Raw genomic sequence first — 17,839 nt, forward strand, 5'->3', positions numbered from 1 at the left:
CATTTTGAATATGTAGGAGGGCAAATGTCGGTTCCTACTCATTTAAGTAGTTCACTGTCACAAGTACAAAAAGAAATCTGGAACAGCTTAATAGATAGTAAATGGTCTTTATTTCATATGAAATAGGAAATTGGTGTCCAAAAACAGATTCTTCATGCTGCACCCTTTTCTTTTCAATCTCAGGAAGCATCCTTCTGTGGATTCACTATGCATAGTTTAAGGTTCTGCTATGGTCAAACTGTTCCTGAGATAGCACATGCAAAGCAGCATGCTCTGCAGCGACTTGGTTGAACACACAACCTCCAAGTTGTATAGTACGTAATTTATTTTCCATACCAGTATAGCATATACATGTTTTTTTGAAAGCAAATAGAGTTTAGAATAAAAGTCCAAGATTTCCTCTATATTTTTCATCCTGTTAGAATCCTAAGTAGTGTGACATTATAAAGGGGGTAAGGATCTGAAGACAACCATTTGAGTTTATAGTATAGCCAGTAGCAAAATTAAATGCAGTATTAACTTGGGAAATGCTTAAACACAACATAAGAAAAATAAAACTAAATGTACTTACAGACTTAGTCCAGTCATATATATGTGATAAGACATTTTTCCAAAATAAGGCTGAATCCCAGCATCATTTTGAGAGATTAAAAGTGGTCTCCATCTTTCCTGGCTTACATTATTGCAATTAAAATATTCCAGGAAAGGTCCAATTTATTTACAACACTAGTTAGTTTACACATGTCACTGGACAGGTTGGAATGCATCAGCATATTTTTGAGGAGTGCAGTATTTCGTTTTTTAGGATGAATGAAGTGCCACATAATCTCTACCTCTCCAAGGACAGGACTTAAAGAAATCACTTGTTTATTCCTAGCTTAAAGTGCTGTAATAAGGTGGTTTGGGAGTTTTAAAATGAGAATCTTATGAATAATATTATATAAAAAATGCTTTCGGTGAAAACAAGTGAATATATAGTTTTATTGCAAGAAAAATACAAAGTAGAAACTACCTGAACCATTTGGTCCATTTACTGCTTGCTTAGCTAAGTACTGTTTTGTTAAGAGTATGTCTTTCAAATATATGAATATTTTATTATACATCTTTTTAACATTTCCATGGCTGCTGAATAATGCACATTCTTTTGGGCAGTATAATCTTCTCCAGGGTGGGTCGTGGCTTTTGATGTGCTACTTGTGAGGCAGCTGGTGGAAGTTTATGTGCAAGCTGTAAGGTTAAAAAGAAAAGAAAAGAATTTGAATGAAAGAACACCCAACTATCAGTATTAAAATTCAACCTGGTAGAATATGCTTATTTACTTTGCATTTGATTTCTTGACCAGTCTAAGAACATTTAAAGAACAGAGAGACCTCATTAAATAATTTAACATATTAAAGATAAAAACCATTAAATAGCCCCACAAGGAGAAAATAATGGTGGTAACAGTGGGAGAATCAAGAAACAAACAGATTGATAAACAGAATTTTAAATACCAAATGAAAAAGTGTAACAAAGAAACCTCCCACACATGAGAACATTTTGGTCCTTTGAATAATATGGAGAAGGGAACAGCAGATGATTATGAATGTAGGCATGTGGTGGTGTCTTTGTCTACTTCTCCCGGTCAGGTTTTCTTGTTTTATGACTATCTTTCCTGATACTTCCCTATCCTAGCAGCAAGCCTAACAGGGCAAGACAATGGTTGCCAAACCAGTGTTTTCTAACATTTACTCCCTTTGCACACTGTCAACCTATTGGAGCCAAGAAACACCATACTTCTTGGCTAGACTGTCCTATATATACATTATAATAATATCCATGGATTTTTCCCTGGCTTTTCAGGTGCATGGGAACAACCGACCTGCATATCAAGAGCAATAATTACACACTAGGCCCTATGCTGAATTTGCCAAAACAAAAACCCTCAAACAACCTGACAAGGGGGTTCTTCACATTCATTCTTGCCTTGCAGTTGACTAGTCAGCTTCAGATTACTGTTAAGTCCAATATTTTCCAGTCAAGTGGATGTTTTGGAGCAACCAGAAGCAATTTTACAGAACTGCATGCACTGTGCTCTCCCAGAATGGTGATTCTTGGTGTACTTATGAAGCTTGCCTAACTAAGGCCTGGCTAGGCATAAAGTATATTAACATTTCAGTAACAATATCGCCTTTCAGTTCTCTTCTAGTTGCCACCAATTTTGTCTAGCAGATATACTGTATTTTGCAATTGACACGGGAAGTAAAGTACTATCTTCAAGTCACCTGTATGTGTCTTTAAGTCGTCACTGTGGTGACCCCATTAATTCTATAGGAAATTTGTCATTGCCTTTCTCTGAAATATAGCCTACAGCAGTGGTTCTCAAACTTTTTACCCTTGTGATCCCCTTTACATCTACATGCATCTCACACACCAACATAGTATATGAATAAAAATATTTTGTTGGCTTACTGTGTGTATTTTCATTCACACTTCCATGGTATATTTATATTTCAACCTTTTATAGACTCTTGGCCCCCATGAGCAACTCTCCTGCCCGCCCCCAGGGTCCTGCCCCACAGCACCCAGTATTCCCTGACAATCTCCTTTCCAAGGGCTAGCCAGGTCTAACCCTGCTTAGCTTCCAAGATCAGATGGGATCTGGTGCCTTGAGCGTATTTATGCCTAATCTGAATACCCCTGGAATTCAAACTCATTTAACCCTATTATTAGAGGGATAACTTCTGCCGCTGCTGACCAGTTACTCCTACAGCACTAACAGCTGCTGACAAAATATCACCCTCCAAGCTGTTCGATCTAAACTGTTTAACATTCTGGGATCAAAAATACCTCCTGCACTCCCTTGGATTGCTACAAATACAAGTGAATGGCAAGGGGAAAGGAGCTATCTGGCAAGGAGAAGGAGGGGAGCAGCATTTGCTGTCTGAAGTTAAAAAAAAGTCAAATTAATCCCTGTTGCAGCATCTGAAGGCTTCCAAATGGCCACATGCTAGGATTAGTTCGATTTATTCATACTGAGAACCAGGAAACATTCTGCAGATGCGTAAAGTGTAGCGCACAGCTTGAGCGGTGCCAGAATTGCTACAAGTTTTGTCTCGGCATGTTCTCCACATCTGATGAAACAGCATTCCAGTACTTTTCAGGCAGAGGAAACCTTGTGTTCTTTATGCCAGCCCTTTCCCTCCCAGGTATAGAATTACTGATAGGCAGGACGATCCTTGATTCTCCCCTCTTCCACATCTTCATTTCAGCATCCATTGAGGATCCTCTGTTACACTTTCTCATTCCAAAGTTTTAATGTGATTGAGCTCAATCCATAAAGTGATATTTTTCACTAGTAGGTAGGCAGGTAGGGGAGTGTGGGTGGGTGTGATAGAGAGACTGAGAGAAACACAGAAACATACACAAAGTAAAGCCAAATGAAAGATTTATGCTGGGATATGAGTTGTAGCAATTCCGACACTCCTCAAACTGTGCTCTACATCTGCAGAATACTTTCTAGTTGCTCAGTTTGATTAGAATGAATGAAGTCATGAAATGAAAGAAGTTCACTCTGATGACTCTTGCATAAAATACATGCATAATCAAAACATGCTTGTACCATGCACATTACCAATTGCCACAATAATTGGTAAACATTAGCTGTTTCATATAGCTTAGCTTTATGGGTAATTGCCACGGACTTCATCCCCTTGGCCCCAAGCACCCACCTTCTCTCCATATCCATGCAAGGCAAGGCCCTGCCACCGGAGAATACTACTTCATGCCCTTAGTGAAGCAAGATGTGACCCAGAAAAGCGCCCTTAGTGAAGCAAGATGTGACCCAGAAAAGCATTCTTACAACAGATCTTGCATTCTCTAAGATTCTTTGTAGTTCTTGGTACAGACCAATTTATCTGCTTCTCTGAAAGTGGCATTTAATGTATTTGTTCATTAGAAACTTACTTTATCCAGTGTGTCTGCCAGCAAGACACTCATACTCTGCATCTTTAGGATATTAGCAGAGCTGTGAAGCAAAACACAACAAAATAAATGTTAATCAGGGTTTGGCTGTTCATAAAACCATTCTGTTAAGGAAAATGCAACATGGGATATACAGTAGAAGAAATAAAACATGTATGTGAAAGTCACAGTGACTAAGCAAAAGCAATTAAGAAGCCACACAGGTGTAAAAGCTAATGTAATTTAGCAGTCCTAAATGCCAAGGACAGAAATGTAGAGTGTACAATTGAAAACACCTGAGAATCATTAAGTGTACAAGGTGAAATGATGAAATCATTAAGTATGGGTTGAACTATGAGAACCAATCAAAATGGATGTACACGTCCACTGGGTGGAAACTGACTAAGTGGGTGGTGTTTGACAATGGCTATAATAATTGCTATGTTTGCCAATGTATTGTGTGGGTAGTTGTGGAGTTGTGTGAGTAGTTTGGAGATTGTAGAGATTGTGATTTATAGGGCATATAGTATTTGTATATAGTAGAATAAAGTAGATCTTTTATATAAGACTACTGAGTTGTCTGGTGTCTTGAGTGAAGATACAAGAGCCAGCAGGATCCTGGAGAAGTGTGGAGACTTCTGTGGAAGAAGAGTGAGAAGGCTTGGAGAGTTTGTCAGGGTCTTCAGCCTATTCTCTAAAACTCTGCTGCTTTGGAGAAAAGCATTAACCACTGGCCAAAACTGGTCAGCGCCGGTGCATAACAAGGTGGTGAGTTAGAGCCAGAGGTGAAGAGCTACAACTCCCATCATCCCTGACATGATGATCCGAGACCTAACCTTCTACTTTAGAAAGTCAGCATAGCATAGTGGTTAGAGTGTTTGTTGGGAGTATGACTCTGGAGACCAGAGTTCGATTTCCAGCTTGGCCATGAAACTCACTGGATGACTTTGGGCAAGTCACATGCTCTTAGCCTCAACGGAAGGCAATGGCAAACCTTCTATGAACAAATCTTGCCAGGAAAACCTCATGATAGGGTCTTGGGCATGCCGTAATTCAGAAACGACTTGAAGGCACACAACAAACAACAAACTTCTATTTTACTTCACAGACTACTGTATGGCCAAGCTAAATATGCCTTTACATGATCAGCCCTTGTGTACTTGGTCTTTTGTTTACTATACAGCAGTTAAGGGAGAAGGTCCCCCCAACCAAGACTGAACTATGATTGAGGCGGGGGCAAAGGATTAAATGTACTTTTCCCCAATGCCATGATCACGATTCTGATTCCATCCTCAGCAACAAGAAGCAATCATATGCTTATACTAGTTGGGACGACCTCCTTCAATCCTTGATCACTTATCTTCAGGAAAGTGCTGGGTATTCCAGCCTTCTACAAGATGGCACTCTCCCAATGTTTTGGACTACAACTTCACCATTTCTCATCACTGGATAATGCTGACTGGGGTAATGCAATGTTGTAGTCCCAAATACATGGATGTGCCATATTGGGAAAGGATGGTGTACCCTTTTGACTCATAAGGAATTCAAGTGACAAATGAGACTGGATAACATATTCTATACTTCTTTGAACACAACCAATGTAAACCCCAGATGATTTAAGTCAACCAAAACAAAAAAGGCCTAGGATGAATAAGCCAATCTTCAAATATATCTTTTACTATGTACAACATACAGCAAAATCTATACTTAGACGTCAAATATGTAAGAAAACCATGATTTGTGCACTGTTTCTATTTTCCAGCCTTCTAAATTTCTACACAGGGATCCCTAGTTCTCAAGTGTTGCTGAAAGATGAGTCTTGGTTGACTCAGTCGCTTGAACATGAGAGCACAGCAGTGCTGAAGCGACTTCTGGGACTCTTACCTCAGAATAACTGATTGCACAAACAGCTTGTTTTTTGTTGCTTACCAGAACACTGCTGTGAGACCAGAATATGAAGCTACACTTGATCCACTGACAAGATTTCAGTCAACACATCTTTACGTCCCCCATTTTAATACCCATTACCTGATGGTAATAAATTGTATAACAGGTCTTTTGCTTAAAGGTTTTGTGCAGAGGAAGCGAATGAGTTCATTTCCAGAAATAACGTTTGCACAGTGAGAAGAAGACCACAATAGTTATTTTTGTGTGCAAGGTTTCACCTCAAATAAACATTTGCCTCAGAGGAAAATAAAAGAATTTTTAGCACTGTTGCACTGTGTGCTTAGACTGCCAAAGAATTTTGCAACACTTATTTCCAGTCCTCCAGGCATCCTTCTTCAAAACAAGAACAAAGCTTATGACTATGAATTTGATGTCAAGTAGCACAGAAACTTTTGCTAAACTATTCCACTTTTGCCAGAACATTCTGCAGGAGCAGTTATAGTTTACAGTACAATCCCATACATGTCAGTTCAAAAGCAAGCTACAAACTCACAAAATGAGCTTAGGAAGTCACTGTCTTTCACCCCAAAGGGGTGGTGGGAAGAAAACTATTCTGCCTTGAGCTCCTGAGATGAAAGGTAGAATATAAATTTAAAAAGGAAAACAAAATGATTCAGGTGTTTTCTATTTTACTGGACAATAGTACTGAACAGCATCACCCAATTATCCAGAATACAGCTAGCAGCAGAACTACTGGGATGTAAAAGAACACTTGTGAATGCTAGTTCCAAGGGAATGAGGCTGATAATGTTATAACCTTCACAAATCAGCTTTTTTTTTTTAGGAAAACAGAAGTCAAGAAATTTGGGAAATAAGAGGGAGCCTAGCTCACAAGCACCCAAGATGGCAGCTTAGTTTCATCACTCCATAACTCACCCATCATTTAAACTTTTCAAAGCCATTTTTAATTTGCATTTACACTCTGACAACACTTAACTATTACAGAAGAAAACCTGCTCTGGACTTCACCACTAATGTTCCCCAAGAACCTACTTTCCTTCCAATAGACTCATGAATCTCTGACACTGGTTTGAAGGGTTCTGGCAAAGCAATGGGTTGCTTGAACCTGTGCAGATGCCAAAAGCATGCAAAATCCAGCCAAAGGAGCTCCCTTTCAGAAATTCAGTGTGAAGCTACTGTGGGGCTAGGTGGCCACACTGTAGCATAGCAATTTGAAATTAACTGCAGTTTCAGCAAAATCTGGAAAGTACAACACTCAAAGTTTGGACAAAACCTGCATGACCAAAGAGCTGAAGACCTCTAACAGGTGACATCTAAGTGGATCAAGGTGGAAGACAAAAAAAAAAAAAGGGGGGGGGGGAGAAAAAAAAAGGAAAAGCCATGTGTTGAATCTAGGGGCCCAAACAGACAAGCCAAAACAAAGCTGCTTCAGGTCACTTTGGAGATATGCTGCTTAAATGACGCACGCATCTTAAAAGGCCAGAAGCTGCACCAAAGCTGGCACGTGGCTTTAGCGCGGCTTCCAGCCTCTTGGGATGCATGCATCATTTAAATAGCATACCTCCAAAGTGACTGAAGCAGTTTATTTTGACCTGTTTGAGGAAGACTAGTTCAGGTGGGTTTGATGGGTAAATCTGCCCTAATATATAAGCACAAGCTGGCATATTAAACAGACACACTCTGCCCTGGGACTGCATCCCAAGACTACCAAGCAGACCCAATACATTATCAAGCACTTTACACATTGTGCCAGAAAACACAGATCATGTGCACACCAAATGATTTTAGGTTTATAGAAAGTGAGGCAATGTAAAAATATAAATATGAACATCTTTCCCTTTAAACCCTTTGCAAATGCAAATCCTGCCATCTTCTGATGACCTTTCTACTGACCATCTTAGGAAAGTCTACATTTTGACACCTTTGCTCATTCCCTGTGGAATTAAGCTGCAACTTCAATAACTACATTGCAAAAACAAAAACAAAACAAACAAATTACATTGCAATTAGTGAGATCCTTGACACTTCAGTCTCACAAGGCTAAACTCCCTGATGGTGAGGAGGAAGAACACATACCTGGCCATGGTGTTTCCTGGGAAAGGATGAGAGGTGGCCTCTTCAAAGAAAATGAAGAAAATATCAAAACATTAGTCTCTTTCCCAAGAAGTAGTAGAAGGCAGATCAACACAGCAATCCTATTATGTACTATTCGGCTATGCAGCCATTTTATCACATCCCAAGGATATTTGTTTTATGTGAAGTTGAAAGTTTTCATGGCCGGCATCCATAGTTTTCTGTAGATTTTCTGTTTTCTGTATGTTTTCTGCTCTATACCAGTGTTTCTCAAACTGGTTGCCTCTTGACCGGTGTCAGTCCCCAAGTCATTGGTTGCCACTTCCTGGTGAGTTTCCAAGGGGAAAATAAAAACAGATGCAGCTAATGGACAAAAATATGGTGCTGGTCCCTGGCATGCATTGTTGGTCACCCACATTTGACAGCCTGAGAAACACTCCTCTGTGTTATCCTTACACATGTCCTAATAGGAATAGTTTTGAGCTGACCAAGTCTGTTACTCTGAAGAGGGTAGGTGAAGTTGGAGAGGGATTAAAACAGCTTTTGCCAGCCTTCACCTTTTTCCCAGAGAGTGCAATCACTTTCTACTTTGAGATCCTCCCATATGCCAGCAATTTATTAGGTAATTTACTCCAGTTCGTTTGTGATGGTGTTAATTTTGTTAATAACAAGGGTGATTCCCCCCCCTCCCCCCGTCTTCCAACTGGGTCTACCATCTTGCATGTTCTTACCTGAACATGTTCTCCCTCAAGTCTCAGATAAATTAACAGTTTATCATGCATTTTAATATAAACAAGCTGACAAAAAGTAGATTTGAATTCTCAAGTATTTCAGTCCCACAGCTCCAACATCTTTCTCTATCAGGAGACTTAGCCACAATAAACGAGGTTTTTATTGTCTATGATACTGTGCTGGTGGCTCCTTCACACTGAAGCAAATGGGGCAATGGTAATTTATTGTAAAAAAAAGTATTCCTTTACACTGTCAACATAATGATGTTGTGATGGGGAAATTCAGATTTGTTGGGGATGAAACTTAGAAAGAAAGTCACTGATGGTTCATACAGTGTTTCTGATCAGACAGAGCTGTTTCAATACTCCTTTCATTCTGGGGCTGTCATATTGACTGAAGACATGAACATGATGCTTAATCAGAATCTAAAAAGAAGTCCTTGCGCACCCAGGCCTGGAAGGCAGACATTATTATCATCTGTACAGTCACTCAATATTTTCTTACTGTTGTGTGGAGGGACAATAATCAAAAAGGTCAAATTATACATTAGCTGACGTGGGGCTGTGGCATCTGGTCTCTTATTCTTTTGTGTTGTCTGCTTATATTTCTCTGCATTGATTGTTGTAGTAATTCTCTTTATCGTTGCACAGTAATCACTGAACAGTAGCTTTCATGGTTCTGACTTTGTTTGTTCCTTTTCTTTTGCTTCTCGTCTTTCCTTTACCGCTTGAAGCATTTCATCTGTCATTCATTGCTTCTTTTTCTTTTTGGCCACAGACAGCTCTTTTCTGCTGTTCTCCTTAACGATGTCCCTGGCTTCTGTCCACAGCTTTTCTGGTTCCAGGTCAGGTAGTGCAAATTCTCAAATTTTCTTTAAATTTTGTTGGGATGTTCTTCAGATTGTATATTGGTATGTTGATGTCATCTTCTTCAGCTTTGTTCTAATTTTTGATATTAGCAGTTAGTGATCTATGCTGCAGTATATGCCTACTCTTGTTTTCGCTGTGGAAATTGAGTTTTTCCATCTTCTGTTACCTATTATGTAATCTATTTGCTTTTTTATTGGCCGTCCAGTGATGTCCATATGTACCATCTCCTCTCTGGTTGTACGAAGAGTGTATTTGTGATTAACAGGTTGTTGGCCTTGCAAAACTATCAGTCGCTCTCCTGCCACCTACTACTGTCTTCCTTGCTAACATACAGTCATTGGCAGCTCTCTCCAAGTAATCTGTACCTCAAAACAAAACTTTTCACCTTTAGGTTGAAGTGTGAGCATGTTTTGCATTCTGAATATTAAAATAATAATAATAATAATAATAATAATAATAATAATAATATACTACATGCAGTTTTCTCATACTGAACATGTTCTGATTTGTTTTCTTTCTGGTTTCATTGATATTACTTGCATTGGTTTACTTTGGTAGTACTGTTATTAAGTATACCATTCAATATTAGAACACAACAGAAACAAAAAAGGCAAGCATAAAAGTGCACATACTTTGTCTTCTCCTTCCCAGATGATTTGGAATTTTTTTCTGCAGGTGCATTTTCCATCTTCTTAGAAACTCTCTTGCCTCCAGCTTTGACTGTAGGGGAAAATTGTGAGACATACATAATGAGTGTTTCGTGAGTAACTGGCTTGTCTGAAGCCAAAACAGGAACACTTCTGCTGAATCTGCATTAAGAAACATAGGCAAGAAACAACATTTAATTCAAAAGTAACTTCCTTCAGGGGATGCACATGCACCCTTTTAATACATACTACTCTAGCACATTGGAAGCTGCCCATATACTGACTCGTCTCAGACAGACTGCTGGTCTATCTGGTTTAGTCTCTTCTTCTAGGCTTCAGACAGCACTTTTTTACAAGCCTTATATGGTTATATCTATACCTGATGCCTGGAATTTGGACTTTAACCCTATTGCTGGTCCCTACTAGGTTAGGCCACTGAATCAATGGGCTTTACCCAAGTGTTGGCTTGCTATTCAGCAATCAATTCAGTATGTCTCCTCTAGCAGGAATTAGTAGGCTGGAATAACAACAAAAATACAATGGATATGAAGCCACATTCACAAGCATTATTAACACTTTTCCTCTCCCCCTTTCATGAAGAGGTCATTTGTGCATTCGTATTACAGCCCTATTAAGTGTTGGCTGTTGTTTAAAAAGCATTTAATCATGGCTATCACCCCTCACACACAAATCATATCAAGGCTTGCAGTAACCAGGGTTGCAACAAGAATTTTGTTTTCTAGATAATGGTTGCAAGTTGTCACCTCTTGTCTAGCTCAGGCGTGAGCAGACTCCATGACAAACAGCACAGAATTTATCCAGCCAAGATAATCCAGAAACTTGAAAAGGTACTTCTTGTGATAACAGTTAGAACGCTGATAGTTAAATTCATCAGATCAAACAACAATTATGTTCTGTTAGCAAGCCTGTCAATCAGAAAAGCAATTAGCACCAATTAAAGCAGCAGCAGCAACAGTTCCCATGTTGAGTAGTGTCAAATAAATTCATCTTTAGAAGCATGCAGAAATATTTCACAAAAAAGTGTTTCAATAGTGTAAAGATAGTGCCAAAAATGTATCTTATGCTGTTCAAAGGAAAGACAAAACCTGGGTCGAATTCTCTCATTTTAGGGCATATTTGTACCCTGGTTCAATCTGTGAACAGGTTGGTTAGTTATGAACTACATGTTTTCACAACAACTTTGTGGATATAGAAATAAAGTGTCAGGGCCTACTGAGTGTACAGTCTAAAAGTTTTGAGACAGTTCCACGTCTTACGAACAGGTCTTGTTTTGGTAACAATATATGCCCAGCTTGATATTTAAATTCTAGCATCCTTCTTTTCTCTCTCACACTAGTTTTCAAGGCAGATTATAGTAACTATAACATCAAGAGGAAATGTTTAACCAGGAACATGCTTCAGATAGGCACACATAATAAGAAACAAGATTAAGATAGTTTTATAGATTTTTATTCCTTAAAAACAGTGTTGTCATGATGGCAGCTGGTGCCAGCTGAATAGCCATACGCTAAAGAGAACAGCCCTTCTCCATAAGAAAAACATACCATTTAGATTTTGTATTAATTTACATGCTGCATCAAATGAATCCCATTCAGCTAACTTTTTTTAGTCTAAAAAAGTATGACAGGTGCCTCAACTGGGCCAAGGCCACAACAGATAGTGAGGCATGTTTCTCACAGCTGGTTCCCTGCTAAACCTGCCCCCCTCCCATAACACAACTAAACTTCTCTCTATTGGCACTAATGGCATTTTTCTTCTCTCAGACCCTGCTGGGGGAAGGCAAAAATTCAACAAAAAGAAAAACACAGTTGGGGTAATATTTCAGTAGGTGTAATTGTGCATCCAAACTGGATCAGGCCTTCCCTGCACTTATTTTACAGTAAAATAAAAAGTAAAGTTTAGTTACACATTATTTAACACAGCATGTAGCTCGTTTCATTTCAGATGGGGGGGGGGGACTAAGGTGTTAAATGCAAGGCTCCATAAAGGACATAGGAAAGTGGATGACCTTTTCATATGCCTAGTGCCTAGGCTTGCATCCTTTGAGCATGAGATAAACACATTTTTAATTATTCAGACTTTTAAAAGTATTTTAATTGCATTGCTGTTGGTTAACTAGATTTCTTATTTTTTTCAACAGTTCTGTTCTAGTTTTAAAAGCAATTTATTTTATTATGTTTCTAATAAATTAAGTCACATTGCACATTCTTAGGGAGAAGCCCAGCATAGGATGATTAAATATCACAACATCCTCTTGAAAGGAGTTCCTAGCATAAAGGGATAGTATAAAAAATGAGTTATGGGAGGGGAGGTAATTAAGCTGCAGTTTTGTAAGAGTTGTTAGGGTTTTATGAGGGTTTTTTCATATTGAAAAACTAGTTTGAGATTTCAATACACTTTAATTAATGGTACATTCAACAAAAGTTTTTTTTAATATTTTTGTTTTCTTTCTCTTTATCCTAGCCTTCTTCCAAGGCAAAGTTAGCATTCATGCCTGCCCTGCAAATTAGGTTAAGATTAAAGTGACCTGAAGTGTCCAGCCTCAGCTAAGTTTACCTAGTTCCTAGCCAGCTAGTGTGGTGTAGTGGTTTGAGTGTTGGACCAAGATACTGAAGGCCTGGGCTCAAATTCTGACTTGGCCACAAAAACTCACTGGGTGACCTTGGACAAGTCACACTCTCTCAACCTCAAAGGAAAGAAAGGGCAAGCTCCCTCTGAAGAAATTTGTCAAGAAAACTCCATGATAGATTTGCCTTAGGGTCACCATAAACTGGAAACAACTTGAAGGTACAGAATAATAACAACAACAACTAAGTTCCTAACGAATTACCACTCCACTTCCCAGTGCCTCAGAGGAAACTGGGAGCCTTATTGCATGAGACAGGTAAATCACAACTCTATCAGAATAACACCTTCAGTTGGGACACTGTCCCTCTTCTGTTGTTCTCCTATGAGAGACTATTTTAAAAAATACAATATTAAAACACACACACAAAAAAAACTTGTTGATGACCTCCTTTCCCACTTCTGTTCTGCTATGCTTTCCTGTATGAAAGTTCAATTGCATTTTATGCCGATTTTAGCTGGGCAATGGGGTGTGAGTTGGGAGGGAAAACATAGCGATCAGGGGAAAAGAAAACGGCGTGGACATTTCCACTTCATTTCCCTTCAATTGGAAAAGTAACTGTGAGAAACCTTTAAAACTTTTTTTCTCTATAGAAAAAAACCCATTGCCAAATAACCGGTCCCCGCCACTGGGGCTTTGTCAGGGAAGCCAAAACCTTGCTCATTGTACTCCCACCACCCCACCTCCTTTTCCAGCCCTGTTTGAGTTTCTGTGCCAAAACACACTGCAGAAATAATCCAGTCTGACACCATTTTAATTTTCCCTGGCCCAATGCTTGGGAATTGTAGTGTTGTGAGATATTTTACCTTCTCTGTCAGAGAGCTCTCGTGCAATAACAAACTACAGTTTCTAGGATTCCTGAGCACTGAGCCAGGGTACTTAAAGCAGTGTCAAACAGGATCATTTTTTGCAGTGTGTTTTGAACCTCTGTTGCTACAATACTATGTTGACCATGGTATGCTAACGCCTTCAATCTTTCTTTCACTGACACTGACTTTCACAAGTGCCTGGAAATGTAAGACAAAAAAAAAAGTGTCTTACAGTTTTTTTTAAAAAAAACATTTATTTCCATAGCCCTCTGCCTCCTCCTGCAGACATACTCATTGCTGCCACATGAAACCCAGCAATAAATAGATCAGAGAGATGGATCAATAGCTGCTCACTTTTCTCTGTAAGCAAGTCTAGAAAGTCTGAATTATCCCAATCAGGAAGCTCCAATAACAAGAGGGGAAAGGCCCCTTTAATGGCAAAACTGTTTTCATTTATATTTTGGTGAGTGTGCCAAGCAATGAAAAGAGGTGGGGATCATGCGTTGGAGGAGGAGTGGGTGGGCAGTCCCAAATGCTGTTGTGTGAGAGAAGGTTTTGTAATCCTGGAACAGTTCTGAAGATGTGCAAGGAAAAAGAGCAATCCTGATTGAACAGCATTTTTATAGACCAGGGGTAGGCAACCTTTTTGAGCCGGGGGCCGGGTTGCTGTCCCTCAGACAACTGGGGGGCCGAAGCCAAAAAATAAATAATTAAATATTTTTTAAAAAATTGAAATAAATAAATAAACCGAGACAAATGTAGGACAACATTTTCCAATGGTGGACACTTTTTTTAAAAAAGTGGAGGACACGCAAAAAAATTTGCTGATTTTAAAAAAAATGTTAATATAAATGCATGTTTCTGAGGCGTCTATAGACAATTGCCCCCCTTGCCCCTGCGCGCGAGAGGCCAAAGGCCCCGGCGGCAATCGGCGGCAGGACCGGGCTGGGGCAGGTCCCAAGGCCTTGCCGGGCCGCATCCGGCCCGCAGGCCGCAGGTTGCCTACCCCTGTTATAGACAATGCTATTGCAACAGTAGGAGAGCCTCCTAAAGTCCAGAGATTAAATAAGAACACCAGGGTTTGCCATCTCAACCATGTGCTTTCAACTATAACAGTGGAGGTCAATGAGAATTGTACTTATCTGGAAGGCACTGTATTTGGAAAAGAACCATAAATAAAGAGATCTTGTAGCACCTTTGAGATTAAGGTCCCAAATACAGGGCAGAAATGATCCAGTTTGAGGCTGCTTTAACTGCCCTATCTCAAAGCTAGGGAATCCTGGGAACTGCAGTTTTGTGAAACATTGAGCCTTCTCTGTCAGAGGGCTTTGGTGCCACAATGAACTACAGTTCCCAGGATTCTCTAGCACTCAGCCCGGGCAGATAAAGCGGTCTCAAACTGGATTATTTCTGCAGTGTGTTTTAGTCCATAGGCAAGACTCAGGGTTCGAATTTTGGCTCAGCCATATAAACCCACTGAGTAACTCTGGGCAAATCAAACTCTCTCAGCCTCAGAGAATGACACTGGAAAAATCCATCTGAAGCAATTTGCCAAGAAACCCTCATCATAGGGTCACCATGAAGGCACATAATAACCACAGAGGTCCCAAACACACTGCAGAAATAATAATTCAGTTTGAGACCACTTTAACTGCCCTGACTCAATGCTAGGGAATTCTGGGAAATGTAGTTTTCTAGAACATTTAGCCTTCTCTGTCAGAGAGCTCTGATGCCACAACAATCCCCAGGATTCCCTAGCACTGAGCCAGGACAGTTAAAGCGGTTTCAAACTGGATTATTTCTGCAGTGCGTTTTGGACCAAACTGAAAAAAAGAAATAGGCGACATGAGCCTGTGTGGACTTAAAGTGAAATGCATCTGAGGAAGTGTGCTTAAGTCTAGGAAAGCTCATGCTGCCAACTTCTTTCTTTCAGTTAGTCTCAAAGGTGCAACAAGATCTCTTTACATACTGATTTTACAGACTAACATGGCTATATCTTTGTACTTGGGAAAGTTTGTGATAGTGGGATGTTGACTCCTAGCAACAGTAAACACTGGGCTTACCCAGAATGAGTAACCTCCATTTTGTATCTCAATTCAGTTTTTTTGCTCAAATTTATAACACCACTTTGTATAATTGTTTGTGGGCATCTTCCAAATAGGAGTCAGTCATGAGATGCACAGGTTGCTCTTGTCATAAGCACTATGCTAAAATAAACAGAGAGGCTATGAGCTGAAGAGGGATGTATGTGCACCTGAGCCAATACAAAGTTTGTTCACATATGTGTAATCAGAGTAACCAGAGATCCTTACTGCCAAGGAGGACATGGCACTGCAAAAATGGAGGACCTTCCAGACAAATGGAGGCCATTAGCCAATAAAAGCTCAAAACATATAAATTCAGGCTTCTTAGTGATGTGCAAGAAGGAGGCCATTTTGGAATTCCTTCTGGAGAGAAGGCTGACATGGAGGGCATGTTGGGGAAAAGGAGGACCTCCAATCACCCTGGTGTGTTAATGTGGTTTGACCCCACTTTAGCTGTCATGGCTCCATCCTACAGAATCCTGGGATGTGCAGTTTGGCAAGGCACCAGCACTCTTCTTGCAGGGAAGGCTGAAGAGCTTGCAAAACTAAAAATCCCAGGGTTCCCCAGGATGGAGCTACAGCACTTGAAGTGGTGTCAAAATGTACTGTTTCTACAGTGTAGATGCACTTGTTATCACTCCTAGTGCAAGCTTTTCCCCCATGCAATACACTGGACACTGGGTGAACAATGAGTGCCACTAAACTTTGGGAAGCGTTTCCCCCACAACAGTGGTGTCACTATGGGTGTGTGGACCACACCAGGTGACACCCTAAAGTGTGTGTGGGTGTGTGCAAAACCACTGCTCCTCAAACCTTTGGCACAAATGGGCTGTGGCATTCATCTGCTTCTCTTTAAAATGCTTTAAGAGATGTTGGGAGTGGGGGAGAGCTTAGTGGGAGGAGAAAGAAAGGCCCCGGAAGATTTTAAAATTACATTTCAAATTCCAAAATTTTACTTTAAAAAAAATTAAACATTAATTTTTTTTTATTCTTTTATTTTTTTTCTTTAAAAACATCACGTTTTAACCCAATCTTCACTATCTATATGTAAATACATTTAGGTTGTGTGTATGGTATTGCAATTTGAAGGCAAAATTTTAATTTTACTAGTTGTTTATGTCACAGCCATTAGCACTGAATTCAGCAGTATATGGAAATTACAATTTATGAGTAACATTAGTGCAAAAAACAACAACAACAACCCCAAAACGTTACTAAGGGTTCTGTATGGTTTGAAATGAGCTGAGAGAGTGTGACTTGCCCAACATCAAGGTCAAGGAATAGTAGTGTCGTTGTGTACAGAGATCTTGTAGTGGCACCTTTGAGACTCACTGGATGAAAGAAGTTGGCAGCAGGAGCTTTCCTAGACTTAAGTCTCCTTCCTCAGATGCATTTGGATATAATAATAGTAATAATAATATAGAGAGATCTTGTAGCACCTTTGGGATTCATGAAAGAAAAAAGTTGGCAGCAGGAACTTGCCTAGACTTAAGCCTACTTCGTTGTTGTTGTTGTTGTTGTTGTGTGCCTTCCCGTCGTTCCCCGCCCACCCTCTTGTGGGGTGTCCTTGCCAAGGTGGGTTCAGGGAGAAGGTTTGCCACTGCCTTCTTCCCCTGAGGCTGAGAGAGTGTGACTCCCCCAAGGTCACCCCAGTGGGTTGCTATAGCTGAGCAGGGATGCCAAAACATCCAGGTTTTCACGCACATACACACCCACAATGCTCCATCTGTGGGAGATCCTGATGCCCTGGTCCTCCTCCCCACCAGGCTTCCTACCTGCAGGCGAGTGTCCCTTTCTGAGTGCTCCCACCTTCGCCATGGCTCCCTCTCTCCAGCTGCCAGACTCAGAGGCTGCTCTCTTCTTTTATAGAGGAGGAGGGCAAGAGAGGAGCTTCTTCAGCCAAGCTTTGGGCAGGAGTCACGTGGCCCCGCCAGATGTTTGGGGCTCCTCCTCTTCCCAGGGAGGCAGGGAGGGAGGCAGGGAGGCAGGGAGGAGGAGTTTGGAGCAGAACAACATCTGGACTGTTCCAATTTCCAAGCCTGATTGGACTTGGAAGAAGAAAGGAGGGAGGGTCAGGAATCCCACTTCCAAGTTCTAATCTAAATACTTAGGCTGCTGCATCCCCACT

At 40.3% G+C, this 17,839-nt stretch overlaps 1 protein-coding gene across 2 annotated transcripts; it reads right to left on the reverse strand.

Moving 5' to 3' along the window:
* Window positions 1-307: 307 nt before the first annotated feature.
* Window positions 308-17,627, reverse strand: DAPL1 (death associated protein like 1). Of its 2 annotated transcripts, XM_089519962.1 has the most exons (5): window positions 17,487-17,627; window positions 10,153-10,244; window positions 7,927-7,964; window positions 3,946-4,006; window positions 308-1,227 (listed from the first exon to the last, which is right to left on the reverse strand). In XM_089519962.1, exons 1-5 carry the CDS (start codon window positions 17,527-17,529, stop codon window positions 1,108-1,110), a joined length of 354 nt encoding a protein of 117 aa, XP_089376088.1. In that variant the 5' UTR covers window positions 17,530-17,627; the 3' UTR covers window positions 308-1,107. The 2 variants fall into 2 exon arrangements, with proteins under 2 accessions (XP_089376088.1, XP_089376087.1); XM_089519961.1 differs by lacking the exon at window positions 7,927-7,964 and having other exon boundaries at window positions 10,157-10,244; window positions 17,487-17,623.
* Window positions 17,628-17,839: the final 212 nt, after the last annotated feature.

The sequence above is a fragment of the Sceloporus occidentalis genome, unplaced genomic scaffold, assembly GCF_023333645.1.
Source record: "Sceloporus occidentalis isolate IW3139 unplaced genomic scaffold, rSceOcc1.0.p SCAF_4, whole genome shotgun sequence".
Lineage (NCBI taxonomy): Eukaryota > Metazoa > Chordata > Lepidosauria > Squamata > Phrynosomatidae > Sceloporus > Sceloporus occidentalis.